Genomic DNA, 11,417 nt, shown 5'->3' with positions numbered 1-11,417 from the left:
TAATTAAAGATTGACACATTTGTAGGTTCTGCTCTGTATATAACTACATATTTTATACCTCTCTCCACCCAAAGAACAGGGCAGGAAACTGCAGGAGCCTCAAGTTCTTACTTTTCCCTTGCTGAAGTTGAACAAAGTGCCCACTGTGTGATAGAGAAAGGCATGATGGGACAGAGAGAAGGGATGGGACCATAGAGCCTGGGGGGGGGGGGGGGGGGGGGGGGGTCACATTGAGGATGAGAGTAGGGGAGTCAGGACTTGATACAGTAAAGAAGGAGAAGGAAGGGATGAACTGGGGAGGTGTCTGGTCTGGACCCGGCTGCTCTAATTGGATTTTGAGGGTGCCCTGCTCTGCTTGGGCAAAGAGATTTAGGGGGTCTGTGTGTCAGGGGAGCTTAGAGGAAGTTGTGCTTGAGGATAAAGTTGAGTTTGTTTTGTTTTCCCCAGCAGAGACCGGAGCGTGATGTTTAGATTTCTGCTTTAAACCCCGCGTGTACCTGACCGCCATGCTCATCAGGGCGCATGTGTGGCGGTCCAAAAGGCTCCGTGGGAATGTTGAGTTTATAGGTGAGCAAGAAATAGTGAAAAGAGGCTTTATAAATGCGGGTATGCATATCTGATGTGTTTATCAAGTCAAAGCAGTTGTGATTCGGCGACACACAAACATCCTTTTAGTGTTTTATATCTGCGGAGGAGGGGCTTCTCGTCAAACTGAATAGGTTTGAGGGTGACCGTGAAGAGTTAAAGTCATCGCAGGTTTAGGAAACTGACCCTGTCCAGAGTTTTGCAGGTGCAGTTGCATAATATTTTTAGGGTTGAGAGATGGTGACCAAACCTTTGACTTTATTGTCTGAGCTTTGAATCAGTTTGACAGGATCGTTTTTGTTTTTTTTGGAGAAGGACCGAGGGCCTCCGTGACCTATACAGCCGCCTACACCAGTGAATTCAGTGTTATAATGGGTAAGAAACTCTTCACTGTTCCAGTATAGACAGCACAATGTTTGTGTTTCTCATTTTATCTCCCTGCGCTTCAGAACAGGTTCGTCTTGATGCCGGGGTTGGGTTTTCTGTGGAAGGAGGACAGGACTCCAGCAAAGGGCCCGGTCATACTGTCCGCCGGCTGCCAGGCCTTCAGAATCTCCTGAGTCTGGACAGCCGGCTGGGCCACGGCCGGGTTGGACGGCCCCAGGCTGGACCAGCTGGGCGGCTTGAGCCCCTGGAGGACCGGAGAGCTGGAGGTGTTGATGTAGCCGCTGTTGACGGGAGCCGGGCTGGGACTCAGGCTGGCGGGGCTGCCCAGGTTCCCGTTGGCCGAGCCCGGCAGGGAGGCCGTGCTGTCCGGCGTGGGGCTGCAGGTGGATTCTTTGGACTCGTCGTCGTCAGAGGAAGACCTCAGCTCTCCGCCCTTCTTGCCTCCAGAACTGCTGCCGGAGCTGCTGCCAGTGGTGCCGCCAGAGTTGCTGACTTTGGCGTTGGCTGCGCGCTCCTGCTTACGAAACTTGGCGCGTCTGTTCTGAAACCACACCTGTTAAACGCAGATAGAGGTAAAACATTAATAAGTGAGTAAAAGCCATGGCATGGGAGGCATATATAGATGTCAGATAACAACCATAACGTCAGACAGAAGTACATGCGACAAGGTTTTCTTTTAGTAAAGCAGCAGTTTAATTAAACGCCTGTTCCGCTCACCTGTACCCGCGCCTCGGTCAGGTCTATCTTCAGCGCCAGCTCCTCGCGCGTGTAGATGTCCGGATAGTGCGTCTCGGCAAACACGCGCTCCAGCTCCTTCAGCTGGGAGCTGGTGAAGGTGGTCCTGATGCGCCGCTGCTTCCGCTTCTCGTTCAGGCCGGAGGGGTCCGAGAAAAACTTGTAAGGGACTGTGATAATATAAAAAGTATATATCTGTTTAGTGTTCGAAAAGCAACAGTTAACATGGTCTGACAGCAGAGGCTCCGGATTAACATGATGCGGAGAGGCCCCGCGCAGATGAAGCAAGACCTTTCTTAACTCTCCGGGTTTAAAAAAAAAAGGAAAACAACTTTTAAACGACGTCATCAGGACATCTGTCATAATCAGTTTTTCGTTAATTAACAAACTGTGTTTTGTACAGTATAGGCCTATTTACTGGTTTGTAGAATGCGCATTCATTCATTGATTACAAAAGGATACAAATTTGTTAAATACACAAACCAACATTTTACATTCGTATTGTATTTGGCCTAAAACTTGTTTCCGTTTTATAACGTTGACTGAGAGTGTTGCGCCTCGTAATAGGCCTTAGAGAGGTTTAAGGCTTAAAACTAATTTGGCTGTTTATTTATTATCATATTATATGTTTATATTATTATTTATTTATGTATCGAATTCATAAAATGTTTTAAAAATCCAGCAGGTGTACCTTAATCAGTAAAAATATGTGGTCAGTTTGCAACTAAAATGTATTGGTTATTTTGGAGTAACGGCGAAATGTCACACTGGATTATTTAAAACTTTGTCAATCCTGTCAAAATGGAAACTCATTTAGAAAGGAAATGATCTTAACTGCTTTAAGAACAGAAAAGAACAACATAGATATTGAGTTTAATATAAATTTGGACACAATTAGGCAGTGGTTGCAGGCAAATGAATACAATGTTTTCTGCTAGGTGGGCCTATTGCCAACAGGTGTGTGTGTGTGTGTGTGTGTGTGTGTGTGTGTATGTGTGTGTGTGTGTGTGATTTGTCAAGAATGATTTCGTTATTTTTTAATTATGTATAAATTATTATTATTATTATTATTATATGAGCCTATATATAAAAGTATTCTCATTTAGGCTGTTGTAGATTGACGTGTGTTATATGAGCTATAGTTTAATTAGCATAGAAATACAATGTTTTACCTTTAAAAATCTCTTATCATCATTAAAACATGTAAACACATTACCTGTAAATCATTACATTGATTTAGCATGCAAATGTCTTTATTTTCCAGTGATTTCATCCTAAATCAGGAATAAAGTCTGTTAAAATAAAAGCCACGTACAACCATTTAGGCCTTAAACTGTAGATGGTTAGGTCATCAAAAACGAAAAATAGAGTTGACAATTAGATATTTTCTTTTTCCCCTTGTTTTTAAAATGTCGGTGTGTGTCAATGCCAGAGAAAAAGATGAGTCGACTAAATGTTGGCCTATAGCCTGTACAACCTTTTTTTTCCACGTTTAAAACAGACATGAGCCTATAATGAGCCACATCTTATCTGTATGTCCTCGTAGAATAAAACAGTCCCCTGTACCTGAGGAGTACGGTGTGGGCTGGTGCTCTCGCAGCGCTCCCAGGGTGCAGCTGGCCGTGCTGAGCGGAGTGCAGCCCGGGTTGGAGAACGGTCCGCTCCGGATCGGGTTGTACTGGAAGGAGCTGGCCTGGCTGCACGAGCTGAAGTCCGCGTAGGCCGACGCTTCCATGGCCGCCATGCAGGAGTCATAGGAGTTCAGGTAGGAGTAATCCATTTTATACATGGAGAGGAGCCGGTGCAAACACCGGTCTGCAAGCCAAACACGACGAGGTGAACTCTGAGCAGAGAGGTTCTGGTGTGTCTTCAGCCGCCTTTTATTTTTTAGGAGATATAGACTAATGTTCAAACCGGTCAGAGTTGGTCTGTGTCCCCAGTATCTCCCGGGACTGTTTGTTTCGTTTCTTCAAAACTCCTTGTCAGCTTTTTATATCTCACTGTCACGCAGCTGTTTTTCTTGTTTCTTTGGTAAATAATCCAGATGTTTTCCCTTTTGTTCTCTCTACAGCTCTTCACTGTCCTCCTTCACTTTCTCCTGCTCCTGGTTCTTCTCCCCTCGGTGCTTCTTTCCCCTGGACTGCAGCTCGCTCTCTGCTCTCGCGCTCCGTTTTGACAGTGCGCTGCGGCTCGCGCAGTGTTTATAATAAACTTGGCAGAGCGCGAGACAATAGCGAGGCGGTGGTCTAGTTTCCATGACAATGCCACCAGTGAGTGAGCGTGGACACGGACAGCCCCCCCCCCCCCCCCCACATTCCCCCTCCCACCGCTCACTGCACCGCCCACGCGCTCCAGAACATCGCGAGCTCGCAGGTGTCAGCAGAGTTAAATCATCTAAAAAACCAACGGCTTCTTTATTAAAATAGTTGAAATGTTGATGCTTCCTTTATCGGACGCTTCTAATGCCGGTGAGTCAAGTTTTCTATGCGCACATATGACCAAAACCAGGCGTCAGTTTCTTCCTATTTCCTTTAAATAAAGCTATAAACTGCGTTTTTATGAGTTAAGTCTCCAGGAACAAATGTAAGCCAAGACAGGCACTTCTATACTTTCCCCACTATATTGAAAGAACGCTCGAGCTATAATTCAGCCTGGAAAGCAGCACAGCACAGCTTCTAAAAGTGAATCATTAACCGGTTGTACAATAGTTTTTGCATTCAGGCAGAATACTGACTGATTGGGACATTTGGGGACGGAACACCAGAATATGAATGTAGTACTTGGTAAGATATCGCAAGATAGGCCTAAAAACTGAATATAAAGGTGCAATATTCGCTCGGTTAGGGATTGAATTTTGGTCCGATATTGAGCGCATCTACAGGAAAAACGTACACTCAGGAAAGACATCATTTCACTGGTCTTGGAGAGTCTGATATCTGAATATGTTTTGCGACATAGGCCCTATATGATTAATTTATGCCGAAACAGCGTAATTAGTAGCTTATTTGCAAGTGACTAAAATGCATCTCATGAGCAGGTGCAGCGTGAGCCCCAAATCATAGCCGGGTCAATGTAGTTTCACTGACCCACAAACGGCACAACGAAACAACTGCTGCTCAGCTACAGAAGTCTTTACGTGGTGGAAAACGTCCAGATGTGACGGTGATTGGTGAGATTAAAAGCTTTGATTTGATTCCGATCACTTTTTACGGAGATGTCACCAGAGTGAGCGTCACTTTGATGTATAGGACGAGAGAGGGAATTGGCTGCGGAGACAAGTGAGCCACCGCGACAGGCTAACCATAAACGCATTGACGCTTCATAAATTGGTTTAAGTTTATTGTTCGGTGTCATACAATGTGATAAGTCATATCCCACACGGCTTCCATCACACACACACGCACACACACACGCGCGCAAACACACAGAAAGGACTTGAAACCGGAATACTGGCAGGCAGGCGCGCGCTCCACGCAGTCTCAAAACCCGCACGGCTGCATTTCAGGCGGTGTTCATTAAATTAACAGGCGTTTTATTAGTGGATAAATTTCCCCAAATAACACAACCCACAAACCAAAAATTACGTTTAACGTGCATGCGAGGAATTAATTAAGTTCGGCTTGTGCGCGCGCGCTCCAAAGTGCGTGCTTTTATCTCTGCTTGACCAGAGGCTGTACGCGATGCTCCTTGATGTCATTAACCCAGAAAACACACGCGCGCGCATGCGTGTTTTCGAGCTGTACTCGCTTCAACTACAAATAAGTAAAAATAATACGATTTGTTTAAAGCGTTCATTGTGTGGTCGGTGAGGAGCTGGTGGATGTTTTGGGGCGGGGCGGCACGCGGGGCTCCTGTTGATACAGTTGCAGTGATTGAACGTCACTCATCAAGGACACGAGAGGTCTCTGAGTTTAGGAGGACACATCTCCTAGTCTTCTGGTCCACTCTACATGTTCTACATGTTCCACCTGTTCTCATTATATGATTCCAGTTTGTAATCTGAGTTACACTCCAGCTCTTGATCGAGTTTTAGTTGTTCGCAGACTTTATCTTTTGTCTTATTCTTGTTGTGTATAAACCTCTGATTTCGGTCGAATGTGTATAGTCACAGTGTTCCAAGTAATATCTAATTATGTATGCAAAAATATCAACCCAAACGTTTTGCTCCAATTTAGAAAGATTGGTTTCGCACATCGTCTGTAAAGATTTTCAGATTTTGTGCACCTGCCTCCCAAAATATAACGACAATAGGCCTAGATGCTTGAGACCCAAAATGCTACATGGCATAGTTTCCCTTCTTAAACATGAACTCAGATGTTATGCTGCAACACCGATATATGTGCGATCCCTGTGAAGCAACTTAGATAAATACGTTTCATCAGCCTCGTGATTTAACCAATCAGCTCCCACGTCTGGTGGGTTCAGAGGTGAGTTTACCGAGAAACTTAAACAGTTTCAAAGTTAAACTCTCCAGGCCGTTTCTGCCTCCCCAAAAAAAGAGCAGCCAGCAGTTCTCCTGCATTTAGGCATTTCAACTTTAATCCCTTCAAAGACGGGACCGGTCTCTTCCAGGCCACTAATCCGCCCTATAGTGCTCCAGCTCAGGGGGAGACTTCTCCTCTGGGGAGGCTTTAACTTTGGACTTTTACATTCATGGGGGCGATTTGACGGAAACAGTTGCGGGGATCTTTGGCATTCATGACGTCTGAGTCAACACAGGGGGGCACAATGGTCCCCTAGAGGCTCCTGAGGGCCCCTGAGAGAGGAACCCCGACTATAGGGATTATGGGCCCCATTGGAGGACTGGGTTATTAGTGGGGGAATCTTATGGACGCACTTAACATATATAGGCTGGCCGTTTCTAATCAAAGTTATGATTGAGTTAACATTAAAGGATCAGTTCACGTTGACAGTAATCAGTGTTTGTCCTTGATTTAAAAAAAAAAAAAGATCCAATATTAAAACCGTAGGTTGTAATAGCGCGGGAGCGATTAAGGCCGTTAAGCAATTAACCACAATATCAGGTATAACGAAGGAAAACATAGTTAAGTATCTATTATTATAATAAAACTCACGGTATTTCTCTGTGATTTGTCGTTATGTTTCCCTTGATTACTGGGCTCTCTGTTTAACGACCCTGGTGCATCATAAATAACTATAGGGTGGAAAGACTGACCCAAACATTTTTTTGCTGAGAGACACTCTTTTCTGCGCTGTGGTTGCAAAATGTATTATTAAAAAAAATAAAATAAAATCAGCACCAGGCCGTATATTCACACCCCGTAATTGTCCTGTCTGTCCTCGTTTATTTCAAGCACGAAAGGGTTCACGATCTGTAGAAAAATCCTAATTAAATTCCCAACATTTGTTCCCTCTCTGCTCCCGTCTCTCCTGCACCCTGTAATTGTTTGTGATGGTCTTCCACCCCTCAGACGCCAACTGGAGATCTGCGATCTACGGGGCTGCATGCAGATTGGCCCTATCGACGCCAGCATGTAGGGCAACTTGTGTGTGTGTGTGTGTGTGTGTGTGTGTGTGTGTGTGTGTGTGTGTGTGTGTGTGTGTGTGTGTGTGTGTGTGTGTGCGCGCGCGCGCGCGTCAGGGGTGGTGTGAGGTGGAGAGACTGGTCTCTGTGATGGATGGATGGATGGTCTTGATGGAGAGATGGAGCGGTGTATGGATAGAGACATGATGGGGATAAGGGATGAGTGAAAGATGGGACAGCGGCGACACTGGTGTGAAGAAAAGCCGCGCGGGAGGCCGCAGCCCGGAGTCTGTCCCGTGACACGCGGTGGTGGTCTGAAAAACAAGTGAAGCTGTCAGTCAGAGAGAGAGAGAGAGAGAGAGAGAGAGAGAGAGAGAGACTGCCAATCCATCCATCATGGAAGCTCAAAGAACAACATGAGCCGAAAGCCGTTTTCCTGCTTCTGTAAAAATAAACTGAGGCAGCTATTGATCTTCGGGTCTGGATAGAAACCCTCCTCTTTGTCGAGACGCGCAAATGAATAATTACTTTATTATATTTATATTTTATGTAGAGTTGATTGAAGTCGGTGCCACTGGTCCGATCATGAACACATAAGAGTCAAACGGAGTTCACATTCCATAATAATCAGCATGTGATGGTTGCTGCTCCAATAAAATGTAACCAGGGGGACCTAAAAAATAAAGGTACATTGACCTAGTGTGTGAGGCTGTAGTGCACACCCTCTGTAAAAAAAATCAACCCTCCACAGCTGCTTGATTCGTTCTGAGATTACATTTTAGTTAATGTGATAAAGCTTTATTATTAAAAACAATCATTAAAACAGCTGCAATTATTTTAACAAATATAACCACATTTCTGTGTGTTCACTTTAAAGGTCGTTGTCATCAGTTGTAGTGTTGAGCTTCGGTTATCAATACATTAAAATCAAATTGTAATGTAGTTTATGCTGCCAGTTATTTTGTTATTATACGACCTTCATATAGTCCATAAATTAAATTGACCATTAACATTATTTGTAATTTGGCCTCCATCTTGGATTTTGTTGTTGTGCCTGTTGAATTACTACATCTATAACCAATCACGATGCATGAATAGAATAGGAGTCTGTTCTCCTCGCACTGCATCAAATGAGTCCCCTAATGATCATTTCATTGCCACCTGTATCTATTTTGCTTGTGTGCAAAATACGCAAAAATAAATAACAGATTGAATTCTCTTTCTCTCACTTTACCACGTTTTTTTTTATTTTAGCACGTGTCCATAATATACCTTAGATTAATTGATTTGGAAACTCCTGTTAAAATTAACATCTTAGATATTTGCAAAGACTAATTATTCTATAATTTAATTATTAGGATCATACTTCTTTTTTTATTTGCTGCAACTTCCTCCTTCACTCTGCTGACTAAACCCATCAGGCCCGCGTGCACAGCCGAGCAGCTGGCTCTCCACCTGCAGTGTCACTAAAATGTGTCGTGTCATCGCCCCTCTTAAGATCCTCTCCTCTTAGGTGAATTTGATTGCGCATAAAATAACATCAAAAATCCCAGAGCCATGCCGTTAACATCGGCCATGCGTCTTTCCAGCAGCAGAGGCTGGCGGTGCATTTGATTTGCCCGGTGATGGATGAGAGACTGTGCCGGATGGAGGGAGGGGAGGGAGGGTGGTGGGCTCAGCGGCCGGGGGTCCCGTCGGTGTGCCTGTCCCCGCATTTCAATCCCCAATTACCGGAATGTACCGTGACGCTCCGGCTCGAGACGACGGCGCGCATCTAACCGGGTTAGAGACGGGAGCGACAGCACCCAGTGTAGGAGTTACATTCAACTCTTCACTCAGGTACAGTGTTGATGCACATAATCAAAACCAGCGTGGGCCCGTAAAGCCTTCTCTACAGGAGGAAAATAAAATAAAACACTGGTACAAATATTTGTTAGAGCCAGGAAATATTTTTATACCTTAATCAAATGATCTTCAGTCTATAGGCCACAATGTGCCCTTTATGTGGGTCAGAGTTATAATCTGGCACAAAGGAAGAGAAGTTGTTAAAAGCGTTGTAATGCATAATCGAAACAGCGTGAGATGGCACAGAGGCATCCCCAAAACCACCAGAACATTTGGAAGAAAGGGCTGGAATGAAATCGGTTTTTTTTTCTGGATGTAAATCTCATCATATTGCACCAATTTTTCATGTTAAAAATATCATCATTGGGACCAATAAAAGCGCCCGTAGATAAACCACTGTGGCGCAGAGGAGCATCATATCTGCTCGAATACTCAAATGCGTTTAGCTCAAGTCAACATGGGCCAAAATTCAGCCAAAGAGCCAAAGTTATTATCAGATTGCATCAAAAACGTGAAGTCTAATGAGGCAAAAATAAATGTCCAGCACAAAGGCTCCTCAGCCTGATGTTTTGTCAGTTGCCACAAAATATGGCCATTCATTTTACCCCCTCAAATTACACTCACACTAATTTAAGTCCACTCTAACATCAATTCAACATGCACTCGTCAGCCGGAATATGACGCAGGGCAGCTGCGGTTATTCACATGCTGCGTACATCTCTCCACTGCGGCACCAGACCTGTATTATCCTAATGGATAACGGCATGTTACTTAAAAAAGAAGCTTTTTAGGATAAAAAAAAAAAACACGTCCCGGGAGACCACGGTACACACACACACACACACACACACACACACACACACACACACACACACACACACACACACACACACACACCACAGCTGGAGCGGGCGAGGGATGGCCGCGCGCAGGAGAGCTTCTCCAAACACGCTAATTAGATCTCGAGCTCTGGCCCCGCGCTCTGAAAGCAGCCCAGCGGCGGGGCGCGCGGAGCTGTGGAAAGTTAATTGAATTAAATTCCCTCTAAACTAATTAGGCTGCAATCTGCCACGCGAGCTGTCCCTGAGCAAGGTTCGAATTAGGCGGAATGGATTCTTTCCTTTTCTTTAAAAGAAAGGATGGCAGACTGGTGTGTTTTTTGGTGGGGTCCTTTATTTGTCTTTTATGCTAATTCTCCCAGGGGGACTGTCACGTGATTGCCTTGCGGTAACCGGACGGCATCCGGTGTGTGCAAACCCCTGTCTGTCGGTCCATCCCCGAACCACAACAAAGCCACCATAATATACCCATACCGTTAACACCGAGAGCCTCAAAGTCTCATTTGAGCAACTTATGTAAAACCCCAAATAAAAGCCTCATGCAGGCTGTGATAACTGTGCTGCTCTACAGCTGCACGAGTGAGGAGCATATTTAAGGCTGAGAGGATGGAGGTAATGGAGGTGAAATCGATCGCTTTCCTGGGGGAGCACAATGAGAAGGAGAGGGAGAGAAGGAGAGGGAGAGATGAGAGGAGTGCGGAGGGACACGGATGAAAATCCCCCGTTAAGAGCGGGGACAGATATGATAATGGGAGAGCCTCTAGTAGTCGTTCATCATTCACCACCTCCACCTGGCTGCATGCTGCACCTCTCCGAGCTGCTGCTGCTGCTGCTGCCTACCACTGCACAGCAAATAAAATCAAACACACCCAAACTTCTTTATCTTTTTATGAACAGAACATATAATAGTATTCAGAAGTAGAGCACATGGGCCAGATCTCACTCATAACGCAACATGTGACACATTCAAACACACACTGGAAACCCTATGGCATCGAACTAAATGCCAATAGACTCAGTATCTCAAATCTGGGCTGATGTAAATAGAGCGGTTTGACTCTGCAAAGAAACTGTAGTGCTCTCTCCTGCTATTTGTATTACTCTGGGCATTGTTTGCTTTTACTATATAGTTGACAGTACAGAGATGAGGGGAAATAAGAGGAGAAAGACAGATGTTTTTGTATGAATCTAAAATGGTCTCCCATCTTTCCTCCTCCCATGTTTGACCTTTATCTCTCACTTCTCTGTTTTGCTTCTCTCTTGCACCTTGAACTCTCGTCTCATTTGCATCAGCAGCAGGAGGTGTAGAAGACACACCGGGACAGAGAGGGACAGACACAGATGGATGGATGGACAGCAGAGGAAGAAGAGGGAAGGACTGAAAGGAAAAGGTGGAGGAGAGAGAGAGAAGCTGAGGATTGGGGGGGGGGGGGTAGCGAGATAGAGTGAGAGGGAGGTTAGGACGATGGAGGGCCAGGTTTCTGTTTCTCCATAATCTAATCAGAGAAATGGCAGCAGTCAGAAATAGCCTGACGGACAGA

At 45.1% G+C, this 11,417-nt stretch overlaps 1 protein-coding gene across 1 annotated transcript; it reads right to left on the bottom strand.

Annotated features, from left to right (window-relative positions):
• Positions 1–223: 223 nt before the first annotated feature.
• phox2a (paired like homeobox 2A) lies at positions 224–3,865 on the bottom strand. Its single transcript, XM_068716819.1, has 3 exons — positions 3,274–3,865; positions 1,690–1,877; positions 224–1,525 (listed from the first exon to the last, which is right to left on the bottom strand). The coding sequence occupies exons 1-3, from the start codon at positions 3,494–3,496 to the stop codon at positions 1,031–1,033; spliced, it is 906 nt and encodes a 301-aa protein (XP_068572920.1). The 5' UTR covers positions 3,497–3,865; the 3' UTR covers positions 224–1,030.
• Between the last annotated feature and the right edge of the window lie 7,552 nt (positions 3,866–11,417).

The sequence above is a fragment of the Cebidichthys violaceus genome, unplaced genomic scaffold, assembly GCF_023349555.1.
Source record: "Cebidichthys violaceus isolate CVI_PGR_0920_01 unplaced genomic scaffold, fCebVio1.0.p SCAF_1, whole genome shotgun sequence".
NCBI classification, from domain to species: Eukaryota; Metazoa; Chordata; class Actinopteri; order Perciformes; family Stichaeidae; genus Cebidichthys; species Cebidichthys violaceus.
This window is presented reverse-complemented; position numbering and strand designations above follow the sequence as displayed.